Raw genomic sequence first — 26,294 nt, 5'->3', positions numbered from 1 at the left:
TGCAATTTATAGGAATGTATTTTTGCTATTTTTAAAAAATATATGTACATCTAGAGTACTTTCAATAATAAAACACAGCCATCATATTTTTGAGTACAATAATGGTAAATTTGATTCTGTCATTTTTATGACAAAATATATGGTTTCAGTTGAAATATTGTATTGATATTCTTTAAAATATAGACAAGTTATATACAAATTACATTAAAAATCTTTAATTGAAGTAAAAAATAAACTACATATTTTGCAATAAATTGTACAACCCTGTTTCTAAAAAGACTGCAATAAAATAGAATACAGTTTTTCAGATTCCTCAGGCTGAGGCAATGCCCACTTCTTCTTTACATACTGAATGTCTATCTGTCCAGATTCCTTGGCCAGCACAATGCCTAACAATCCATTTGCTTTTTCTGGCTCTCCCAGAAGAGTCATAGTTACAACCCTGAAATCAAAAGAACAGGGGAGTGTTTTTTAATTGAGGCAAAATAAATAGAAATTGGTGCTTTCAAACATGTTTGTATCAGGTTACTTACAGTCAACTAAATTATTCTTATTTTCTGCTCAAACCCCATCATGTTCTTTAGCTTTTCACCAGTTGCAACTATTTAATGTAAATTTTATCATGTAATTCTTCCCCCATGCATTTTATCATCAATTTCTAATCATGGTTGTAAATTATTTCAAGCTTGTAAAAATGAACAATGTTTAATTGCATTTTCCAGTACAGTGTAGTAAATTTAAATTTAAATAATTTAAAATTTAATTTTTTTAATTGTAGTAATTTCTCCAAAAGCTAGCAATCTGTTGCTACAATTAACAAGGATACAAGGAAAACTTTTAGTTAGAGGGATCTTCAGCAAGACTAATTTCAGCCTAGGGAAGACAGTCAAAATTTAGCTTACTGTAGTTTGTTTCCACACCTTCAGTAGGTCACAAGAGTTAGAAAAGCAAATTCTAATGATCATTTAAAATCAAGCAAAAACCCCATGCAGCAATATTAATATTTTTGTTAAAAAGAGAGCACATACCTCTCTGATGGGATAGTCTGCTTGGCCACAGGCAACAAATCATTTTCCAGAAGATCCCAAATGTAAATATTGGATGATGCATCCAGGGCAAAGAACACAGCAGGTCTTGTCAGAGCCCACTGCAGGGCAATGATTGGCTGGCCCTTTGTGCTGCCATTCCACTGCATGAGGGGATACTCTGATGTCATCTGGTGCAATCTAATGCTTCCATCTGAACAGCCAACCTGCACCACAGAGAAAAAGAAAATGCCTTTTGGAACAAACAAACCAAACTAAACAAGATACAAAAAGTGGTGTTTAGGTACATGGCTTACTGGTGGACTTGGCAGTGATAGGTTAAAGGTTGGACTTGATGATCTTGGGGGTTTTTTCCAACCAAAATTATCCTAATATTCTATGATTTTTTTTGTCACCCTTCATGGCAGATTTGAATTAGTGAGGTAAATCTACTAACACATCTAGTTAAATACATCAAATTAGAAATACTCCCTCAGCAAGTAATTAAAAAATGAAATTTCTTATTAAAATGCTTTCATACCAAAAACAGTGGCTTTCCAAAAGGGAAGAAATCAATTGCAGTGATGCTTATTGATCTCAGTCTGCTCTCCTGGGGCCTGAATAGCTTTGGAACAACTTTTAAATTGTGTCTTGTACCATGGCCTACCAGACCCTGTGAACAATATAAAGAAAATTAATTAAATAAAGCAACAAAAAAAGTTGCATTGTTGGTATTACAGGAAAGAATTAAATAGTTCATGAGCTGATACTTTAAAATATCCCTAATAGCTAACAAATTTTAAGAGCTAACAAATTTTAATAATATAGGCCCAAATTATAATTTTTACACAGTCTACTGGTAAATTCCAACTAAATAAGACAGCTTCCAAACCAAAAAACTAAAAATGAGATGAATGCCAGGATGGTACTCACAATGTTTGTTCCAACAATGAAGTGATTGGGATTAGAAGACAGAAATTTAATAGTCAGTGTCTGTGGCATTCTCTGGCTAATATCCTTTGGGAAAAGGCTGAGGAAAATGGCAAAGGCAAAAGATGAATTAACACAGGCAATTGTCTCCTAAAGCTGTGCAAGTACATACAGAAACTCTTTAAAATGTCTATGACTAGATCTAGCAAGAAACGTGTATTTAAAAAAACCACAAACAGAAAATAATGTTAAATATATCTTATGTAACAGCAAATTAGTAACGTATAGGAAAAATTAGCTTTGTGAAATAACATATGTAAAACTGTAATGCCCCAGTTCTCCTACCTGTTACTCAATTCCATAGTTGAGCTATGTACTAATTTCACCTTCCCTCCAGGAACTAAACCTAAAATTATAAAAAATTATTATTTGAACTGATTTAAGCACTTTGCATTAAAAAAATAGTGTAATCAATAAATTAAATCGTAAGGTAATAAGTAAAAGGATATTTCATAATTAGTTTACTGCAGATACAGCCTTTGACATGTAAGAATCTTACATCATTTAGAACTATTTGCTTCAGAATTCAGTACTGAAGAGTTACAATCTTTGACAGAAATAGAAACATAGTTACACTTTTCTTTTTCAGCACCCTCTAAGACCCAATTCTAGAAATGGTTAAGATGCACATTTATGTTACTTGGATCTTTGACAATGAATTATAGGTATGAGATAGTGCAATAATGCATCCACAATGTTGGTCTATGTTACTTGTTAGCAGAGAACAACATAAATAATGCAAATCCTTCAAAGACAATGATTCTTTGAAGAAGAAAAGGTTTTCCTGCTGTTTGCAGTAAAAATGTGTCAACACATGACCACAGCTTTAGAATGTGCCTCTCCACAGACAAAATACCCAGCATTAGCAGCTTAATATAGCCTGACATTGCACATGAGCTCATAGAAACTGATCCAAAATTCTAGTTTGCTGGCATTACTTCATTGTTTATTTCTGTATTTTCAAATGTAAAAGGATTTTAGTCACAGCCTTTTCCAGTTAGGTAAGCATGTAAGTGTAAATTTGTTTAAAGAACAAAGAATGTCATTTTCTTCATTTACATAACTCAAAAAGGGCTGAATGGACTTGGTTTTTCAGTTTTTCCACAGAAAACTTCTTATGCTAAATTAAGTATCTTACCTAAAAAAAAACTTTCAGGACAATTCTCAAAATGGAGACACAGGCAACAACAAAAGCACTATAACAGGTTTGGCTGAAACTAAAGTACAAAGAGGAGGACTAAAGCCATAGAATTGCACATTCTTGGGAAAAACACCTATTGTTGACAACACAGAAAACTACTCTGACACTGTAAGAAATGTGATTGTCTAGTGCCAATTACCAGTACAGAATTAGCAGATGAGATTTAGATAGCAGTGAAAATTATTCTACTACCTAACCAATAACTCCAAACATCAGCTATTAATTATTCAGAATAAATCTTTTCCTCAGTAATTTTGCCTTCTTCTAAACTACTTCTTGGCATCACTGACTCTTCCTCTCTCTTTTAATTTCATAGTCTCAAAACTGGAGCATTTTATTCTACCTCTAACAGTAGTACAGTACTCACCTAAGTCAGTTTGTGAACCAGCTACATCTGCTTTTTGCAATTCAACAACTACCTGAAAAGTCAATATTTAACATTAATAAACAATCAATGTTTACCAGAATTAAAAGTTGGAATAGTAAGTAATACCTCTAAAGGGCTGTTTGGGGAGGCAGGTCTAACATTACAATGAACACAGGTAGATTCTCTACTCCCTGTCAATGTCTGCAATTCTAAAAACAGCTTCACATGCCTGCTTGATGTTCCTGATGGAAAGCAGAATATGCAAAGCTACATTCTACACTTAATTGCTAGTTGGCATCTAGTTGGTTTGGCCAGTTACAAAAAAAAAAAACCACCTTAAAACAAGGAATTGTAACACATTTCCTGTGCTTTCCTATACATGAATAAAATGAACTATACATGAAATCAAAAGGGTAGATCATTTGGCCTGAATCTGTTGCTACTTAAGTTACTGAAGTAAGTTAAGGCTTTAAGGCACTTGATTACTGACACAGAGGTGAAATATTTTTATCCCTTATTATTCTCAGGTTCAGCAGCTGAACAAAAGCTGCATCAGGTAAAAAACCACTTAAAACATGTGATAGAAGAGTTGTCAGGATAGTAATTAAGAGAAGCACACCTAGTGCTATCCTAACTGTCATATTTTAGGCAAGGAAATCTTATCCTCTGATTTTCACTTTTTATCTCTTTAACATTTGTTTTATATAAATTAGGAATTTAATTTCTCCCCTACATTCAGTATCATCTCTGACACCACTGTGATTTTAAAATTAAAGTAGGTGGGTGAAAGATGACTGAGGACTATTAATGGAGTACTGGAAATATTTGAGCCTATTTTTATTAAGTAATACAATTTATTGCCTTTTTTCATGAATTCATGTACCTGTTAATACTTTTGCCAAAAGAAAACATTATGGGGTCAGGTGAAAACTTTTAAGGAGAATTCCAACAGAATGGTTAGTGTTGCTGTACTTTTCAGGGAAGCAATTCTCCTAAGAAATTCTGAATTTGGGTTATTGTATTTGAAGTATTTTATTACACATTATACTCTCTCTTTTCATACATACTCACCCACATATTGAGGATTCCATTTTCATCCATTGAAGCTATCTGAAATGGAGGGCTTGACATTTCTATGAAAGGAATGGCAACAATTTATATTCATACACTGACCTTCCTCCTGAACACTAGCAAAGGATTTGAAACATTTCCTACGTTAATACATCCCCTGAAACTTCTAAAATCCTCTCATTTGCATAAAAAGGGAAAGTGCCCTAATTTACCAAAGGGGAAAAAAGGCATAAAACTTTCTTTACTGACAGGATGGTCAAATATTGGAGCAGGTTTGTTGAGAGTTGTTCAATGCCCCAGGCCTGTCAGTGTTAAGGAGGCATTTGCACAATGCCCTTAACACATTTTAGCTTGGTCAGCCCCAAACTGCTTAGGCAGTTGGACTGGATGATCCTTGTAGGTCCCTTCCAGCTCAAATAGTCTGTTCTATATGGTCTAGTCCAGTCTATTCCAGTATGTGCAGCTTGTCCTACCAGAAAGGCAAATGATCTCAGTCTGCATCCTTTTGAAAATGTCTGGATTCTGCGTGGACTTTGGAAGGGAACATAAAGTGAAACAGATGGAATCTTGTAAAAGCTGCAATAGGCAGCACATTTCTTCAAACCACTATGGATTTCAAAGTACAAATCTGCAATGGAAGTGATAATGTCTTCCCTAGCACACTGTCTGAGAATTTGAGGATGTGAGGATTAGAGTTTCTTTGCTAAGGTTGGTCATTAAAAGAACAGGCAAAAGGCACAGGAAAAACCATCAATTACAGCCACACATTTTAAGTGCTTTCAGATATAAGAACGTTGCTCCACTGAGTCAGACAGGGATTTTTTTTGGACATTATAGAAGCTCTAAGACTCTTCCAAACACAGTTTTTGAGTGATAACTTGTTTTATCATGGAAATGTGATCTAGAAAGCAGACTTTATAACAAGTACACAACCACATCTGATGTGAAGCTGCACTGAATGAACATTACATAAAAACGAGAGCAGAAAACAAACATGAATATTGCATGCAATTGATACTACAACAACTTAAGAGGCAGACTGGGATTATAAACTGGATTTTTGCTATGATATATTTGTTTCACTAGATACCTAAAGAAAGGCTCAGACTGATGCTTAGAAGAGCAGTTTACATACCCTCCTGATAAGAGAGGCTTGGGAGCCCATAACTGTGGTCACTGCTGAGAGAAGTTGAGACAGGTTCCACTGCCAGTATAGGAGAGGTGTGGTTTACTGAGTTTAGAATGCCATCTGTAAATGAGAATAATGACAGTTAAACATAGTACTTTCCACAAAAAACAACAACAAATCTTAATCACTCTTCAGCTTATGGGAGAATGATGGTTACAAAGAAAGAATGGCAAATAATGAACTTTGCACAAGTCTCAAATACAATCCTGCAAACTGCTAAATTAACACAATACTACTAGATAAATCAGTGTTTCAGTATTTCTATTCACTTCTCATTTTTCAAATGAATGATGCACCATTTATGCCACCATACCAGACATTTCATTAAAATCTGCCATTTCAGGGTTAGCATGGAAAGAATTATTTCAAGCTCCATAAGCAATAGGTGTAGAAATAAATCACTGTTTACTATAAAAGAAGACAAAATTGAATAAAAATTACTCTTAGTAGAAAGTATCCTGAAAAATCCTGAAACAGTATTCACCACAAAAGAATACGTATTTGCCCTTTAACAACATTTTAAGGCTGATGTGTGTTTAGAGTAATTTCAATGTGTGTTCTTTGTCAGATACTCATGATCTCTGGACTTGCACTGTGCTCTGAACTTAATCTCATTTAGGACTGAAGGCATTAAAGCTTCCTAAGTATCCAGCATTAAACCTCCCTGCTTACATAAGCAACTGCTTGAAACCGTACACATCCATTTGACCACCAGCTTGCAACAGGAGACCAAGCATCTTTGACCTACTAAAAAAATTAAAAGTCATCTATAAACAGCTACTGTTTACTTTTACATGGCTGCTGCAATTAGAAACACTTGTAAAGAAAAGAGGATTTTGTAAATGTGTGTAGTGGGATGTTTTAGAAAACTAATAGTGCAACAGCCAAAGGTAAATCAGAAAATCATAGCATGGTTTGGACTGGAAGGGATATTAAAGATCATCTCATTCCAGCCACCAGCCATGGGCAGGGACACCTTGTGCTGGACCAGCTTGCTCAGAGACCCATCCAGCCTGGCCTAGAACACTTCCAGGGATGGAGCATCCACAACTTCTGTGGGCAACCTGTGCCAGTACCTCACCAATCCCACAGGAAAAAATGTCTTCCTAACAACTAACTTAAACCTATACTCCCAATAAAACTATTTACAAAACTTTTGCTATATTTTATTCCTCACTCTATTCCTCACTCTAGGATATCTTGCATGAACATTAAAGAAACATCAAGACTTAGGTGACAATTTCACTGTGCACAAAGTGACTGACCAAGAGGCACAGATGTTCACCTGTGGAAAATGTGGGAACTCTAAATGTCCACTCAGTTTCAGTGATCATCATACAAGGGTGCATTCTTGAGTCTTCTCGAAGATCCCACACCAACAATGAACCATCTGCTGTTCCAGCAAAAACTAATGTTGCTTTACTGGGACTAAAGCAGCAACACATCACCTGTAAAACAGTAAAAACATGCAGGATTGATATTATGATAAAGATCAATGGTTTTATGAGCCTGAAATAGGTTTGTTAGCATGGGAACCCAGAAAATACAGATTCCATGGCAGGTTTATGGCAGAAGGGAAACGTATTTTAAAAGGGAAGTAGTATATAAGACCTTCAGCAGGCTCTCCCTCTTCAAAACAATCATTGTGTAATCCGCATCTACTGTCACAAAGCTGAAAGAGGTGACTCAACTGTATGGGAATGATGAGTAGAGAGAAGTCCTAACAACATCTGAACCAGATGTTTACTTCCATTGACTTTTCAACCATGAAATAGGGTCAAAATTAAACAATCAAAAATCCAACAAAACACCATGACCATCGCTACAATCTGGTTCTGAAGCACAGAATAGAACAAGAACAGTCTTTGTTCACTAGGCTAAAATGTGTTTCTCAGAAGATAGAAGATGGCACATTTTGAAGCAATACAAAAAAAGACCCCATGTAAAATTAAAATCTTTAAATAAAGTCTTGTAATTGATGGACAAAATACAATGTTATTAAAACATACCTCTGAATCACATATTAAAACTTTCTGAGGACTGGAGGGCTGCCAGATGTTCCAAACACATACAAGGCTCTTTCTGCTCAGCAAACCCACACCTGCCTTTTCAGGTAAGCCATGAGCAGAAAGTAGTGTCTGCCTCTGAACTTGGGAGACACACAAGCAGGGGATTTTTCGGCCTAAACCATTAAAGAAAAAGCCAAGAAAGAAAAGCAATAAATGAAAAAGCATATTCACTGCAGATGAAAAAGCATATTCAGCTGCTATAGCAACTAACAAACTAAGATGCAATTAGGAAGAATATTTCTATTAACACTGTGTTGCTTTTGAAACTATACAATAAAAAAAGTAGGGACTAGAGAAGGAATTCAAAATACTAGAAGTAGGAAGCAAAAAGTAAGAGAGTAAGGAAATTAATAGAATAATTGTTCTGGGCATAAGCAAGCCAATCTGATCTGATGCCAGTATATATACTGAAAATTAATCTGAGTCTCAAACAGGAAACAGCACAGGCCAGGCTTTTTTGGTTTTATCTCTGTCTAACATGTTCCTGTTAGATGATGTAGGGTTCTGTGTTATAATATGCCTTCCTAACATAATTACAGATGCTCTATTTTTCACTTTTCATCTCAACAGCTACTGTTTATATGGAGAAGATGTAATTGCTTTACAAATAGATCATGCTAATGTATCCCTGTTGAATAACCTGCCTTTATTTGTAACTTTGGCCCTACTGTCAGCATAAAGAGCCCAAACAAAATTACACCCCTTGGGTGGCCCATCAACAACAGGAACAAAAATTACAAAATTACACCCATCATGTTAATTGCCAGCTTTATTTCTGGTAGGAATAGATGGAAAATATGTCTTGTTAAATGCTCCCATGTTCCCTATGTGAAACCAATCTGATTATTGCAATAAAAAGGAAAGAGGGGTTTACATAATCTGTATATCCTGATATGTGCTGTTTACACAGTAATGACAAAGAACATGGCACTTTGCATTAGAAAGGAGAGATCACTCTGTACACTAAAAGGTGTAGAATAAAGTTCCCTTACCATGGAGGAATGGCTGGTTAGTATTTAACTGGAAACAGCTATCACTAATAGACAGACTGGTTTGTCGAGATCTTAGTTTCCTGGGTTGTGTTGCAACTTGATCTTCCTCTAGCAAAACAGCAATCACCTTTCAAACATAATTACATTTATAGAAATAAAAGGGTCATCTTATCTTCCAGCTTTGCTATTTGTAGCTTTCTTAAGTTACATGGATTAACTTCGTAAAACTTTTATCAACTGTCTTGTTAATTTTGTAACTTTGCAAATACAGTTTTACAGACATAAAAGTTACACAGCTCTGATTCCATTCCTTTGCAGAGAGATTTTTCTCTTTGATAACAAGTATTATTTAAGTAATTCATTTAAATTAGTCAGAACAAGAACTGTAAGTGATTTATCACACTGTATACTTTTGCAACCAGCTCAAAGGGATATCAAGGATATAAGTGTACCTGGCATGCAGACCGGAGAAAATCTGCTAATCTTTGTGAATCAATTTTAGGTGTTGGAGCTCCATTCACTGATGTATTCTGGCTGTTTATGGGACCTATGAAAAACAGAAAAACAAAAAACCAAACCTGAGGCTTCAAAAGAGAATCAGTTAAGAGAAGTCTAAGGACAATTTAATTTTTGAGCAAGAGGAGAGTGGCAGGAATCAACTTATCTTCAGAAATAATAGCGTTGAGGGACAAGATCTGTTGGAGACTCATTTCTGCTGCCAATAAAAACATCAAGCCAGAAGGAAAAATTATTTCTGCCACTTATTTTTCATACTTTCCACATGAGGATTCAGAGTGCCTATGTCAGCTTGCTATCAATGCAGCCTGCCACTCTAGAGATTCTCACAAGTAATGGATACCAAAGAGAAAGTTTATATGACATGCACTCATCTATGAGTGAGTAAGATTCAAATGTTCTTCACCTCCAGATACAAGAGCACTTTCTCCTGGATGCTGTGTCCATTTCTCCAGTGTCTCAACTTCCTCAGTCTGAATGTCTCTATCAAGATTGTCCTCATTACACTGAACATATGCCTAAAGTGGAAAGATTAAATTATCAATATATGGGGTGATACAGCTAAAACTGACAGCACATAACTGAATAGGACTTAGTAATTTTAAAACTGAAATTTAAAGCTCAGCCTCTTCTGTTTGTGAATTCAGATCTGAGCATACTGACACACTGCCACTATTTCATGCATGCACCTTTTACCACATTTCATACCAGAGTGCTAAATAAATAATATTACAAAAATACAGAATGTCTTCCTAGGCATGTAAACACCAAACCCAGCATATCTGGGGACACTGAGCCACAGACAGGTGAAAAGCCCTTCAGGAAATGGGGAAGGAAAATGGGAGAGTCGTCTTCTAATACAGAAAGGAAATTGCCTGTCTGGCCAAAAGTTTTGAGATCATTGCTTTATAGTAATTAAGGCTTAGAGATCAATATGATTAATTTATTACCTTATGTGCTGGTAGCTTTAGAAACTTTATTTTTTAAGGAAAATTCTTTTCCAGAAGGCAAATCAGCCCTTTGAGGATTGAAACATTACTAGGTATTTGTTACACACCTGCTTAGTGTTCATTTTACCAAAATTCCTGATATACATGTCGTACTCATTGACAGGGGGCAAATCCAGTAGTGAAAAACTAACTGAGAAATCCAGGTCAATTAGTGGGAGAAGTTCTGAAGTCCGTTTTCTTCAGGATGAATTGCAAGAGAGAAACACAAAAATGGTTAAGAACAAATATTCCTAAAGAATGACAGCCTGATTTTGTATCTAACAATCTTTTAATCTATGGGAATTGAAGTTGTACTGAAATTAATTAGCAGATAAAAATGTAACAGTAGAAATACATAGACTATTGTTTAGAGTTTTTATTTAATGTTACATGGAGATAATGATCATATTTGAAAATGCAGTACTAATTGCAAATGGCAAATGTCAAATGGTTTATTACTAAAGCCAAACCATCAAAAGCTTGGCAGATCATTCCAAAGCTGTCCTGTGAGGTAACAGATGAATGTCTCTTTCTTCTATAGTTAGGATGGTGGCTAATTCTCCTAAACTCATTTTATTAACTCACATCACTCATATGTGTACATGCTTTATAAAGATCTTGTATGATATCCTAGCTTTGTTACATATTTGTAGGAAAAGATTGGCAGTCCTTGTCACAATTCACACAACTATCTCTCCAGTTTAATGCCATAAAGCTGTTAAGATATTTCTTTTCTAGAGTGAACTGCTTGAATTACACAAAGATGTCTGCTTACAAGTGAGTTCCAGGCTCTTGCTGTTATACAGTCTTTGATAATTACACAATTTTTGTAGTCTCCCTTTCTCTCTCTTGCACTTGCAGGTTTTTAATGTACTTAAAAGTGATACATAAATACAAATCAGATAAAATTATGCATCTATAGCAATTCCACATCTAAACACTCCTGCAGATGCATTTTCTAGTTACAACTTCTTGCTGAGGCAAAATGTCATTTGAAAGGAGACAAGACTAGAGTAACAAGAGCTAGAATTTCATCAGTATTTTAAAGTGAATTTTTCTTTATGCATAAGGACAATTTTCACATCTCCTTTTTGCTACTTGATGAGATCTATTGCATATTCTTACCCACATTTTACTTTAATTTGTGCTTCATAATGTATCATCTCTTCACAAACATGGGCATAGATTGCTGAGATATAACTCAAATATATAAAACTTGCTTAATAGTTTCAAAACTTAATGATACATGCAGATAAATCCTTAAAATAAACTAATAAGTTTTTATTTATAATTTGCAACTCCCAAGTGCCACAAATTATTTATGGGATGCTTTCAGTCTATTTACTGGTAGTAATGTATTATCACAAGATTGAATTCCATAAGCCCTTCCTCTTCCCATGAAAATGCTCATTATCTTCAGGCTGTGTATGCTGTCAGCATGCACACAGAGTTACAAACATAGTCATAATCAGTCATGGTACTTAATCAGCAGAGGCTGACAAACATTCCAGAAGGCAATTCTCCAGAGATGCCTTTGGGAGTTTCTTAATCTGTCTCTACAGTTTAGAGAGGAAGCCCAGACAATGAACTCGTGTAAAATTTGTGTATATAGTTTAGGCAATGTGAATTAAATAACTTAGACAATAAAATCTCCCTTATGTGAAAATTAGCCACTGATGTGAAGCCATGAAACAGTGGAGTCTGGCATTAACAATAACATTTAATAACGTTGCTTTATGCATCCAAACATTGTAACAGAAAACTGGAGATATATACAGTGCTTCAGACAAATCTGGAGCTCCTGTCAAGCTCCACAAAAAGCAGGCATCAATTTGTTTCTTTAAAATACAGAGATGTCTTAGGTATCTCAAATCTAGATCAATTTTAGATCAGCAATAACATGTTTTTACAGCAATTGATGTTATCCCTGAAAGGGAATGTGCTATTTTGGCAACTATATGCACCATATATTCTTGATTATTTCAATTAGTTACAGTTCTGCAGAGATGGTAGTTAAAAGGCTTGCTCTTTAGTACTTTAAGTCAATATCTAATTAAATGTCTAAAGTATTAAACAAAGAAATTACAATCCTGGCAACACGTTCTGTAATAAAATGATGCACATAAACTGATATATAGATGCATTTCTCTTACAAAATGATTTGTAGCAATAACGGTAAATTATATATACTTAAAAACTAATTACTGCTAGTTAATAAAGTATTTGATTCCATAAGATTCAAGTTTATAAAATTCACATACTTCAAATATAATGAAAAAAACCCTGCATCTCACATAGTGAGCTGCCATTTTTTGTGGATTATTTAAAATACACTTACTTCTGCTTACTGGCCATAATTCGGCTGCTTTGTCTTTGGTTTGCCATTTGGAAATCCATGAATATTCCACAAAAAGAGCTTCTGACAGAAGAATCTTGCCTTTCTGTGATATTGTAAAACACAGTGTTACAGTTCACACTTAAAAGTGCATGAAAATGTCAAGCAGTAAGTCTAAAAAGCAGCAGATTTGTTACAACACAGCTACTGAAAGTTCCTGGTTCACATGTTACACAAAGTGCTCTATCACCATTTTCAGTAAAAAGAGTTTAACATCAGTAATGGGCCAGCATATACAATGGCTCTTTATCAATCAATTCAAAATGACTGACCATTGTAATTTTTACTTTAGAAGACTTATACAGAAAGTGTCTCTTTCTTTCTCTTGCCATCAGCAGGTGCCTTGTTCAGTGCCCTGTGTACAGTAAAGCACTCTGATTACTTCTAAAGATTGCATTCAAGTCACACAGACTTCACCATGTGCACACTACACCTCTGAGTAAGAGCTCAGGTAGAGGAGAACCTCACCAACACAGGCTTAACTAATATCCTTAGATGAATAAGGAAAACACTGAAAACTTCCTTGAAAAGCCACAGTTAACAGGCCAACTACAACAACTGATGTCACATCTACCTTACTCCCTTTCCTGGCTAGGTTGCAGCTAATTGACCTTAAGATCCAACTTCCAGTCAGGACTAGTGGTGCTTCACTTCCTCAGAGGATGACTGCCTCTTTAGGCAATACTTGTAAAATGCTGTTTAACTTATAAAAATAATTGCCAGACTGATCAACCACCATTTTAAGCAAACAAGATCAAAAGTTCATCAAAAAAATAATGTGTTGTGCAATTAAGAATAAACCACCAAGTGTTACAATTCTGAAATTTAAAAATCTCTATTGATTCTGTATTGTTCTTTAGATAAATAATAATTGCATAAATCTTCTGCAAGAAGAAATTCACATTACAGTATGCTGGTTCCTGCTGCAATGACCATTAACTGAAAATCTATTGACAGAATCAGAGACTCTTCTAGGCTGGAAAAGACCTTTAAGAGATATTGTAAAGACTTACAGAAACGTCATGTTATTCTTCCATTCTGTAATAACTTTGAACCAAACTAAAAAGCTATTAAATATTCTTTTGCACAATGATTCTATGTGGCTGCCCACTTCAGTGCAGACCTCAAAGGAGAACAACTGTACTTAAATAAGCAGCTCTGGCATCACAGGTGTCAGATCAACTGAATACCAGGCATTTCAGAAAGAGCTTGCATTTAAAAGTGATAAAGTGCTATGTATTTGAGTAGTATTGATATTTTTCTTGCTTTCCCTCATAACAGTTGCTTCAACTTTGCTTAAAAGAAAAAGGTGAATTTAATGCCAGCGGAAGCCCCAAACTGTTCCAGCACTCCTCAAGTTTTCAAAACCCAGACTCTCATATGCTCCTCTTACCCAAAATAAGATGTATTAAATGTCAGTCTGTACTTTTTATATTTCACAATTTAAATGATTAGTAATTCCTATGAATCATTTAGTAATGTGGACGTTACAGTGCTTACCACAAATCTACATGATTCATCCTGAGGACCAGATTTTGGTCTTTAGGCAGACTGTTAGAAAAAGTGGCCAGCTGACTTGTAAGTTGTATGTGTTACTCATACATTTAATATAAAAAGGCTGGTATCTAGTCACATACCCATGACTGGCTCCTTTTTTTCATTTTCCAGTTTCTTTGGCAATGGATTAAGAATTCTATCATTTTCTGCAGTAATTGCTCTTTGAATTTCTTCAATTTCTGATGTTCTGGAAAACTGAACCTCTCTTAGATTTTCCTCTGCATCTCCTACTTCACCACTTTTGTCTTCATCATCTTCAAAATCATCTTCATAGACCTTTGAAAGTAACAGAACTTCCATTACTTCAAAAACAAAAACTATAGATGCATTTTTCAAGGTCTTTTACAGAAATTACAAAATGTCAAAATAAAAACCTCATACAGATATCTCTGAATGCTGTGATTGAAAGGCATTCTAAAATAACTGATGGAAAGAAAAGAGCATCTCTTGATTCTGCAGTAATTTTAATCAAGAGAAGATAATCTCAGTGTTGTTCTACAGTGCCCAAAATAGTCTTTTTATTTAATATCTTAAATTAGATACTTTAAGTTTAGGTGAATTATGTGTTCTTTGAAAAAATAAAATAACAGTGCTCAGTGGCATAAATGTGTCTGGGATGTTTGAAATTGTTTATTTGACAGTTTTAATTCAAGCTGTCCTTTCATGACAGGCTCATATTTACTAAACTGCCACACTCCCTGTCTATGCCTAAGAGTCATCCTTTAACAAATTCTCCAAACTAAGACAATTCATGTCATGCTAAAATAATCACCTAACACACAGGAACAAGTCCTAAATGTGCTTCTTTCTCTTCACTGAGTGGTAAAGGGCTGCTGCAGTGACCAGCCCAACAGTGGAAATCACCACTCCTGACATGACTGGAGATGAATTCAACCCTCACTGAACAAAGATGATTCTAGTTCAGCACATGGAAAGCACTTCCCACACACTCTTGTATCTTAATAACTTTAAAGTAGACAAAAGAGAGCTAAAAATAGGGAACTCAATTAAACAAATTAGTGAAGTGAATGCTATGTGTCAATATCTTTTTCCTATGATATTTTTTCAATGATAAATGAACAGGTTTTTTCTATTTTTCATCTGAAATTATTAGCTCTGATTATTTAATTAATTCAGCATTCTTCACAGAAAGTAATTTAAATAATTGAAATCTACAAAGGCAGAGAAAACATTTTGTGAACACTTCAACTAAAAAAACAAAAGTTGGTTCCCAGCCACTGATGAAAACTAACTAAATATATTTTAGAGAGTTTCTACACAACATTTTAATTACTCACTATCTACTGTTAGCCACATTAAGGTCACTGTCACCAAAAAGTAACTAAAAGCCATGTAACATCCTGTTTATTTCTGTGAACAAAGTTACTCTCTATTTTGATACTTAAGAATTACTTCAGACAGATAACTGTATACTTTTACTTACTTCAAAGTCATCTTCATAATTCAGTGAAAAATCCTTAAATCCTGTGTCTGGATTAGAGATGTGTGTATCTTCCATTTCCTAAATCAGAAAAATAAATGAAACCATTAAATAATCTTCCCCAAAAAAATCTCTCATCTCCCAAATCTTAGTATACAATAGATTAATAGTTGCTATTCTCAGATAATTTTACATTTTCAAGCAAACATATAGCATGTAGTTTATACAGGTAAAGAAAATTATATTATCAGTTGCTAATTACTGAATTAAACTAATAGTACAGGAAGAAAAACAGAACTCAACCTTATCTTGGGAAGACCAAGTGTTTTTCTGACAGTATTTTTATTGGAAAAGACATAAAAACTGCTGTGTTGCCCACAACTTCAGTGATGGTGCTAACAACAAAATAAGATTGCCCTACCCTTTTGAGGACTGGACAAAATTATCCCTACACCTGAGTTATACTGGGGGACTCACTCTGTTAATAAAATAGTGCAAGTGTTGAAACCAAGAAAGCAGAGACATGGATGTAATAGAAGAACAAGAAAAGTTTGATATATAAATAATTTTGCTAACATTGAATCCTCTACTTTATTTACATGGAATAAGATTTATGGTAGCCCTGCAAGAACTACAAATACATTTCCTTTCTCTAGATTATCAACTTGATTAAAATAATGCCATTTACTTATGGCAACTTTCAACATTTGCAGTGTTTTATTAACAGACTGAATCCTCCAGTATAACTTTAGTTGTGAGAAATTTCTCTGACTTCTTCTGCCTGCAAGATTGCTGGTACTTAGCAGTAACTAATTCATATAGTTTAATTAATATGATTTTTAAATAAATCCTTATTCCATTTAGTCAGACCCCTTTAGTAACACACTCAAAAAAGGTGTTTATTAGCTGTTAGGCTACTTTGTATTTTTTATTACCTAAGATAATCTCAGAAAATGCCAACAGAGCTGTCATTAATAACAGAGCTTTATTAATAACACAGATGCATCTGGTACAAATATGGTTTTTACACACTAAAAACCTCCACCTGTCAGTATTGTCTGGGTTTCTACTTTTCAAGAATTTATAGAGAAAATCTATATATTGTCAATAAAAAGCAGGATTAGGAAGTTATGCTGGAATATCTTGAAGGCTGTGGCATTTGGAGCAACAAATATACAAAAAAAAAAAAAATCAACAACATAGAATGCAAATCCCTGGAATTTCAGTGTCCTTGTTGAGTCAGGTCTTGAGTAGGAATTTCTCCCTCCTGTGTTGCTTCCTATTGTCAATGAAGACAGAGAAGATAATGGAAAAGGAGACCAAATATAAGAGGACTGAACTCCCTATTTCTCTCCACAAACTAGAAATGAAATCTAGATCCTCACTACAGAAATTCACACTTAAAGATGAGCTGAATCAATGAGTTGAAAATATCACAAAACTTCTTGGAATTTTTATGGTAGAGTTAGGCTGTATCTGCATAGACTGTTCCAAATAAACCCAAGTCTATACAGCTTCAGCCTTGCTGAAAATTTGGTTCTGTCTGCACACATCCATTTAAAAAGATTAAAATATATAATTTCAAAATATAAAAATCATTTCCTCTTCTTTAGTTTTACCTCTTGTCTTGTGTCCATGCCATCTGTGTCAATGAGTTTTCCTTTATCTTTTACAGTCCTGTTCAAAAAGAGAACAACAATTTTATTGGTTAACTCATAAGAAAGCACTTCTGTTTCAGTTTTGGTTTTTGGGGATTTTGTTTGTTTTAGTAAAAAAAAAAAAGGCTTTTTTTCCTGAACAGGAAAGAACAGTTGGAAATGTCCACTTAACTGAAATATTTCTACAAGTATTTTTATAGATCTCTATGACACAAAAGGATAATGAAACAACCAAGTGATTAACCAGCAAAGAGTTGAGAAACTTTGTCTAAATTTAACACCTCTAATTACATCAAAAGGCAAGAAAAGAAGAAAAGTAGTGAGAAAAAAAAATTCATAACCCCACACATTTATCACTTGTATTAATAACTGCAGCAAACCAGAGATCAAGATCAGGTTGGTGCAATATGTTCAAAAGCTATAAATCAAAGACTGATTTCAAACCTGATTTTTTCATTCAGGGGTCTTATTTATGAGGACAATACAATCAGGGTCAGAGAGCAGGAGCAAGTCAACAACAAACTTTGCTCCTCAATAATCTATTTGATTATTTTATATGTGGACAGTAAGTAGAGAGTATCAAACTTAAAGAGAATATTTTTACTTCTTATGTGAGTATTTGTATCTACTGCTGTTGGGATTGACAAACATAGGAAAAGGCAACAATAAAAATGAAAATTTGGCTGGATTGTGTCATAACAAATTGGAGTGATCCAACATTAACAGTGCTTGAAGCTGAACCAGGGTTTCATGACATCCCAGCAAACCCTATTGCCTTCCCTGCCATCCAGGAATGGCTAAACCCTTCTCCTCAGCTATGCACAAACAATGACTCAGGCACAGCCCCAGCAGCAACAGCTTCAAACCATTGCCTGAATATTCAGCATTGCTGACACAGCTGAGTGCTGCTGCCAGGTAGCATCTCAACATGTATATTCTGAAATATTTAATTTTTCAGTTTTGCATAGGATCACACTTCCACAAATTCACTTCAGCCCAAGTGGTTTGTCCCATGCTTAACATTAATAATACTCAGCCACTGGTAGTGACTTCACTGCCTGTGTCCCCAGAAGCAAACAAACCAGACTTTTATTGAGCCAGGAAGATAAACTAGGTTTAAAAGTGAGAATTGCAACCAACCATGGACCCAGAGAATTAGACTCCAGAAAGAATTTTACAAGGCTCAAGAAATAAAGAATTCTAAGTACTAGAATATCCAGGAAACTTCTCCAAGATTTCTATTTGCTAGTAATAAAACTTAGAAATATAATCCTGAAATTTAACTGATCCTACTGAGGGTATCTAGAATATTTCCTTTCATATTCAACAGCAAACTTGCTATATACATATAAATACAATGTTTTGGATACCATTTAGGATAGGAGCTAAGGATTGATACTTAAATTAAACTAAACAACAAAATAGAGTCCTGTGTAGTTCATCATGAACCTTCCATGTGTCCACATGACTACATAGTGAATTTCCAGGTGGTAAAATTCAGAATGTCTGTCTCCAAAACTAAGTGCCCAGATTAATATATATGACTAAAAATATCTCTTGCTACCATGATGAAGAAAAATAATTAAAGGAATACAAAGACATACATTTTTATCTGAATCATCTTAGAGGCAACACAAAGATTTCTTTGCAATTGCACTACTATTGGGCCTATGAAAAAAATTGTCCTCAGATATGTGAGATTAAGAATTTATGCTTATTGGTTTGGTGGTGATTGAATCTTAGTAGACAGCATCTAATATATAATTATTTTAAATCTCTGAATTTACCTTACAAGCTGATGGCTCATTTCTTCTTGAATCCTCTCCTCCTTTTTGTATTCACTGTTCTGTGAAAGAAGTCACAATATTCATGAGTCAGAAATGCTGGGAGGGAATATGTATATGATCCTGTATTAGTAGTACTTTCATCAAACAACACAAAAGGTTGCTAATGAATTGTTTCAATTACAGACCATTTTTTGTTTCAGTCATTGCTTGTAGGATGCTCTCAAAAATGGGTAGGGCCTAAGGGCTGACCTTGGAAGGCTGTGGCCAGCCTGTTCCAAAAAATGAGACTTTAACAGTATGTACTACAATTCACACAAACTGCATGGAGGGACACAGAACAGTCTCAGGCACTTTTCATCCCCAGTAGAGGGGCTTGAATCCTAAATATTGTATTATGAAGGTTTGCTTAAGTTTGGAAATGTATTCAATAGGTTGTTTAAGACAAAGCTCTTTGTCTCTATCAGACCAGAAACAGAAAACAAAATAACTCTGGGACAGAAGCATCAGTGTGTGTGTTCTCTAACAGCAACCTGAGTACATTTCCAAGGAAGTCAAACATTGAGCAAGCCCCTGATAGACTTTTGTTGTCTGCTGCAGTCAGTCAGGTACAGAAATCACTTATGGAGGGCCCCTGCACTGAAAATGACTCATATGGTCACTAGAAAATATATTTATGAATTTCTATCTCAGAAGATTGTACATCTTCACTCTTTAGAAGAAACTACCCGAGACCATCCCAACTGTTGCATGTCTATAGAAAATTAATTTGATTTTAAGAGTTACAAATTACTAGAGATTCCTTTTCTCAGTCTTGTTGAATAAATACTTATAAAAATCAGTAAAAAATTACAAATTATTGATTAAGTCTCTAGGATATAACATCATGTTCCATATCAGAAACATAAAAGATATTCTGTGGCTTCAGAAGCAGAGGCAAACCCCACAAATATAAAGGGTGGGGTTTGCCCACAAATATTCACCTGCCTACTAATGAGTTGGATTGATGTGTTCCCTTCACAGACAACATAAAAGCAGCTTCTATTAAAATCTTTTTTGCTATAAAGGCAGCCAATAAACCTTAATGGACCTCAAGCCTTATGACATCTCCACTTCGAAGTGTTTGCAAAAATTTCAAAAGTCACAGCAAGAAAGAATTTTATGAATAAAAGATGTTTCTAACATATAGGCAATTGTTTTTTTGTTTAAATTTTATGGAAGGAATCAATTCTGAATTAGCATACTTAAATCCAGATGTAGTGTTTTCATCTACCACTTTAGCCTCAAGTTTCAGAAAATGATGACTTAAAATCCTACCATTTTTATCATTCCCCTATTGACAATATACTGATATTTAAAGTAAGTGATAAGGTAATGCTTTAGCAAAACCTACCCTTAGATCATATTTCTTTCTTTCCTTTTCTCTACTTTTTATTCTCTCATCAGCTTCTGCTGCTGGGCCTTCTCTGTCTCCATGGGAAGATTTTTCTTTAGATCTCTTTGATTTATGTTTTTCTTCCTCTTCCTTTCCATAATGTTTATAACTTTTCTCTGTAGAAAGCCTCTCTTTTTCTGTCCCAGAAGAATGTTCTTTTTTTTCTCTGTGTTTTCTTTCTCTCTCTTTATCCAGCTCTTGATATTTCTCTAACTTGTGTACACGTTCACCTTCAACTTTGTAGGCTAAAAATTTTTCAATTTGCTTTCTTAAATCATTATCCTGCAAAGAGGAAAATAATATTAAATGTTTAAATACTTCTCCAAGACAGTTCTATCTTCACAAATCTATCCAGATTTGACCATTAAAATGATTGAATTTTAAGTACCTAATCTTTGTGTCACATGGATCTTCCAGCCATTTTTTTCATTTCCTATGATAACAAGTTTCAAATTATGAGATTCTGGTGTTTCTTCCAGGACACTGCACACTTTGCTACAGAAAATTCTTTGAATTATATGTTCTTCACACAAAAAATTAATTCTTGTCTACTAGGTGGTCTAAAGTAGGATGTACACTCATCAATTACCCTTGCAATAAGGGCATAAATAGCAGATGGAAACTTTTGATGTAGCTGTACCAAAAGTAAGCATTTTTTGCATGAAAATTTTATTTCAAGTTTACTTAAAAAAAGAGAACAAAATATGTCCTTAAAATTGGGTAGCTGAGATATATTTTGTTTTCATTTTGTACACTTGTCATCACCTTACTGTCTATGCATCTCTTGGATTTCTTGGGAAGACAGTCTGACCCAGTTTCTTCATTATTCTACAATTTTATCTTATTCTGTTATGGAAACACTTCACTAACTTCCTTTACCTTCTGTGCTTTATGTCTTCTTTCTCTCTCTTCAGTTCTTGCTTTCTCCTCCTCTAGAAAACAGATGTATAAATTAGGGAACAGATTTTATAATATTCCAACTCTGTAAATAATTAACTCTAGCATGTAAAAAATAGTATTTTAGTAATGCGTTTTCTCTTACATAAGATCTTTCTAAAAAGGAATTCTGTTGAAATTCTCTCTCCAAAGCTGGTTACTCCTTCTTCTCTCCTAATGAATCCCTCCAGTCTTGTGTCATGGTAAGAGTAATGACACGTGCTACTGATTTCAGCAATCACCCTGCAAGTGAAGGGGTCACTCAGGACAGTGTCTAGGCACTGAGCAACAAAACCACTGATATCCATCCTCTCTTCAGAGGAAGGGAAACAAGCCTCATTTTTTTTTAAAGCATCAAAATAAAACATGCCAGCAGGTTCTCACACCTGCCTGTTTTATCCTCTCTGCACAGATGGGGTATGGTTTCAGAGTATTCCTACCTAAATATCAAATATTTCCAAGTACAGCAGCAGCCCAAAGTTACTTACCCAAACGATGCCGGATTTCTCTTCTTCTGTGACGTTCTGTATCTCCTCCTTCAGATGATTTCAGATAATTTTGTGGATCTATTATCTCATATGTCCTGTGCTTTTTGTCTCTTTCTCTATCAGTGTCCCTGTCTTTATATTTTAGTACACTGTGTCTCTCCTCCAGCCATGACTCTTGAAACTGATCTTTGTGTCTCTCTCGCTCTTCTCTCTGCTGTTCTTTTTCCCTTTCTCTCTCTCTCCTTTTATCCCTGTCCCTTTCACTGGATTTAAACCTCTCCCTTTCTCTTGTTCTCTCCTTGCTCTTCTCTCTGCCTCTGTATTCATGTCTGTAAGGGTTTATGTCATGAACACTCCTCTCTCTCTGCAGTTTCTTTTCTCTGTGTTTTTGGTCTTCATTTTGGCTATCTGGTAGTGCTGCCTGAAATAAAATAAAAAATTTATCATTATAATTCAGCAATCTATTTTGATAGGAGTATATTCATGTGAAAAAAAAATGCTGGATTACTAAATATGTATTTAATTTCCCAAATAGTTGTTAATTTCCCATTTAACAATTAAAATGCTGATATAGTTCTAGGCTTACTTTGTAAATACTAACATTATGCCTGTGCTTATTGAAAAAAAACCTAACAAATAATAGCATATGTTGGAAAACAGCTTTTAAAAAATACAACACAAATTTAATGTAAACATCAATGATGTAACTGACTGCAGCCTGAATGCCTATTTGACCAGGGGATAATGTAATTAACCAGTTTAAAAACACAAAACAAACATGATGATGATAACTAGATGATGATAATAAATACAATAGATAATATACAGTTTAGGAAAGTGAATAATATATATAAAGCAGAGCTGTCACTTGGATTTGGGTGACCAGCAAATCAGACCCCACTGACTGCTGTGTGCTTACTGTAACAATGCATTATTTCCATTTATCTAATTTAGAACAAAGAGTCAATTCTTTATCTTTAGACCACCAATAAATTCTAGTGCTGTAAGGCAGCTTAAAACAAGACTAACAGAAATAAAATAAATCCACCTTTAGATGTTTCCTAAGTTCCTCTGCTTTCCAAGTATCTTCTTTGGTTCTTTTCTAGAACAGAAAATGCAGAAAAGACTGAGTAATCAATTTGCAGAGAGAAGTAAATCATTTAACAATGAATCATACTCCTAAGGAAAGGATCAAGGTACACATGGCAAGTCTCACTGAAAGGATCATGCAAACAATAATTTGATTTAGCTATAATACCTATTTACAGTAAATCTCACCTTCCTGGACCTGGAAGAAGCCTGAAGCTCAGACTGCATGTCTAAGTTGACTGCACATGAAATATTAGTATGTAGCACTGAAGGTAAAAAGATAATGAAACTAATCAAAGTGCACATGATTGTTTCACTAGAGTGCACATGATTGTTTCCCTTAAAAAATAAGTTCTATTTCTTCTATCTGCATTTGCAGAGCTCCTTCACTTGGCTGCTTGACTGCTGTAACAAAGACTAAATAAAAATTCATATTGTTTGAGATCTCTAAGGGAAAGGAGGAATTTTAATCTATTGAATGCTTGAACTAGTTCATTGGAGGATGAGGACCATATCCAAAGTGACATGATCAGGCTATCCTTATTCTCAAATTTAAACTTGGCAAAAGCTACTGAAGATTAACAAAATAATCACTGATAAATATGGTAATGATGAGCTGCACTGGTGGAACAAAATAAACTTATGGTGCCCCTTTATTTTTTTTGTTAATTCATTATATGGAGGCAGTATTTTAACAGTATATATCTTTTGAATTATTCTACATGAAAAAAGTCTTGTCTTTTCAAACTTGGATTTTATAGAAGATTGTAGTGGACTGCTAAGCTTCTAAAGTCTATGAAGTCAAAGTCCCAAGAAGGCAGTATTTGTTACAAACAGAAAGTGCCCTTTCAGTTTTATTATCTTCTGATCCCTAAAAAAGGCAAAAAACCAAAGAATGCCAATATTTACTACTGCAGAAAGTCAGATGAGAAAGTAAAAAACAAAGCTGATCATTTTCTTAAGTCAAGCTTTAACAAAGCCTAAGAAACTCAAAAGAACTTGTGTGAATGTTAAGCTGGAAGGGAGGATATGGATGGGAAGAGAGCAGAATGCTGTATTACAGTCCCAAACAGTAACCTATTTAAAATGATGTTTTGGATTTAAACAATAGTTAGGTATGTATCAGCAAAAAAAGAATGTTACTGATGTTAATAGCATAAAATCAGCCTGACCAACAGACAACATCAGATGAGGCAGCTACAGATTTATTTCAAAGCTGAGGCAAAAAGCACACAGCACACATTCACAGGTGGTTCTCTGGCACTTGCATCTGTCACTTTTCTGGGGTCTGAAGTTATCACCTCCCCACCACAATCAGAAGCTGTTGCTTTTGTGTATGATTTTCCACTTAAATCTCTGCTTTTGCAGAAGTATAACAAACAAACAGGAAAAATGAGATATTTTATAAAGGATCAAGTCATTTGTCCCTCTGTAAGTAAATGTCCACACAATAATGTTTCAAAAAAACTTTCAAAGGATTTATTGAACTGTCTCACCTGTCTGCTAATTTAGAAGTACTTATATACTCATTTAAATCCAGATTAAGATTTGTTACTTAAATGACACTGGGGTTTAGCTTAATTCATCTACCTGGGAGCATTCAGCTCACATGAAATGCCACACATCTACTGAACTCAAAAAAGTTCTGTCAACGTTTTTACCAGTTAAGAATCTGTCCTTTAATCTAAAGATAAAGCAGTCAGTGGAAAAAGAAACCTTGTTGCTTTAGATAAACTTTGAAAGAGATCGACAGGGTTTTGTTTCTTCACTCATAACTAGAAAGATAAGAGGTTTTCAGAACATAATGTTTTTAACCAATTTAAGAACTCAGTTAAATGTGATTCTAAAGAAATAGAAAAACAGTAAAACAAAATTCTGTCTTTAATTTTTAAGCCAGAGAAAAATACTTTATTTTTTGCATGTAAACATTTATCTTTCTTATTTCCAGTATGAGTAGCCAATTTGAGAGCTCTCAAACAGGCAAGAGCGCGGCTGATGGAAGCAGCCAAAGGAGGGCTCCTCACTCCCTGTGGCTGCTCCTGCCTCTGGCTCTTTGGCACTCTCACAGCGACACACCTGAGATATTTCAGATCAAAGCTGAATTTTCCATCACAGCTCACCGCTTTGGCACGCCTGCTTTAGCCACTGGAAACGTCACCCAGTCACTGATGCGAGCACGCCATGTGGTTTTGTTTCCTTTATTCCGGACTTCTGCAAACCTTCAATAATTTAACACCTTAATGCAGAAGTTACGTGTGTTCCCGAAGAACTAAAGCTCGGCAATTCGCGGTTACAGGAGCATCAATTATTAAACAGGCTTTTATCTAGAAGGTGAAACATGGGGTATTTCCGTAACCAGCTTCTGCAGGGGGATGCGGGGCGGTACAACTCCCCCTCAGCCTCGGGATAAGGATTCCCTCGCTACGCCTCTTGCGGGGGGGATTCACCGCCGTGCCGACCAAACAAAGCGACCCGGCCGGCCCCGGCAGAGCCGCGGGGGTTCTCGGGGGCAGCAGCCGAGGCTGCGGCGCTGTCCCCCGGCCCTGCCGCGCTCCCCCGGCGCTGCCGCTCACCTTGTCCCCGTCCATGGGGCCGGGAGGCCGCGTCCGCCGCCGCGGGCCGGGATCGGCGCTGCGTGCGGGCCCGCCCGGCAACCAGGGCCGGCAGCCGCGCGCCGAGCGATGGATGCGCCGCCCGCCTGAGGGGCGGCATGGCCGCGGGAGGGGCGTCCCGCTCCGGGCTGCCCGTGTGGCGAGGACAAGGGAGTGCAGCAGGGAGGGCACTGCTAGCAAATCCTGATCCTCTGGTTGGTCCTACTGAGGGACAGCTGGGGTCTGCGTCCAGCTCTGGGCTCCTCAGTGCAAGGGAGACAAGGAACGGGTGCAGCGGAGGGCAGCGAAGGGGATAAGGGAGCATCTCTCCTTTGAGAAAATGCTGAAGGAGCATCTCTCCTTTGAGAAAAGGCTGAGGGAACATCTCTCCTTTGAGAAAAGGCTGAGGGAACATCTCTCCTTTGAGAAAAGGCTGAGGGAACAATTCTCCTTTGAGAAAAGGCTGAGGGAGAGGCTCTGTTCGGCCTCAAGAGGAGACGAATGACAGGGG

The 26,294-nt window shown here is 35.7% G+C and overlaps 1 protein-coding gene across 1 annotated transcript; it reads right to left on the bottom strand.

Annotated features, from left to right (window-relative positions):
• On the bottom strand, window positions 1-25,912 carry DYNC2I1 (dynein 2 intermediate chain 1). The gene is made up of 24 exons (XM_054635993.2): window positions 25,766-25,912; window positions 23,152-23,205; window positions 22,104-22,524; window positions 21,559-21,611; window positions 20,638-20,961; window positions 19,248-19,306; window positions 17,422-17,479; window positions 15,806-15,883; window positions 14,442-14,637; window positions 12,748-12,850; window positions 10,478-10,607; window positions 9,827-9,938; window positions 9,357-9,451; window positions 8,905-9,031; window positions 7,853-8,025; window positions 7,129-7,291; window positions 5,790-5,903; window positions 4,655-4,716; window positions 3,584-3,635; window positions 2,301-2,361; window positions 1,959-2,055; window positions 1,567-1,698; window positions 1,029-1,252; window positions 1-442 (listed from the first exon to the last, which is right to left on the bottom strand). The coding sequence occupies exons 1-24, from the start codon at window positions 25,778-25,780 to the stop codon at window positions 271-273; spliced, it is 3,075 nt and encodes a 1,024-aa protein (XP_054491968.2). The 5' UTR covers window positions 25,781-25,912; the 3' UTR covers window positions 1-270.
• Between the last annotated feature and the right edge of the window lie 382 nt (window positions 25,913-26,294).

The sequence above is a fragment of the Agelaius phoeniceus genome, chromosome 1, assembly GCF_051311805.1.
Source record: "Agelaius phoeniceus isolate bAgePho1 chromosome 1, bAgePho1.hap1, whole genome shotgun sequence".
In the NCBI taxonomy this organism is placed as follows: Eukaryota; Metazoa; Chordata; class Aves; order Passeriformes; family Icteridae; genus Agelaius; species Agelaius phoeniceus.
Note: the sequence above shows the minus strand (reverse complement) of the source record. Positions and strands in the feature narration are given on the sequence as shown.

Bases quoted from the DNA above. Each gene is read 5' to 3' on its own strand.
- DYNC2I1 (XM_054635993.2), bottom strand. The intron at 9,939-10,477 runs GTGTGTAACAAA...TTTCCACTTTAG, and splicing joins GTAAAATGAACACTAAGCAG to GCATATGTTCAGTGTAATGA. The intron at 2,056-2,300 runs GTAGGAGAACTG...CATTTTCCTCAG, and splicing joins ACTATGGAATTGAGTAACAG to CCTTTTCCCAAAGGATATTA.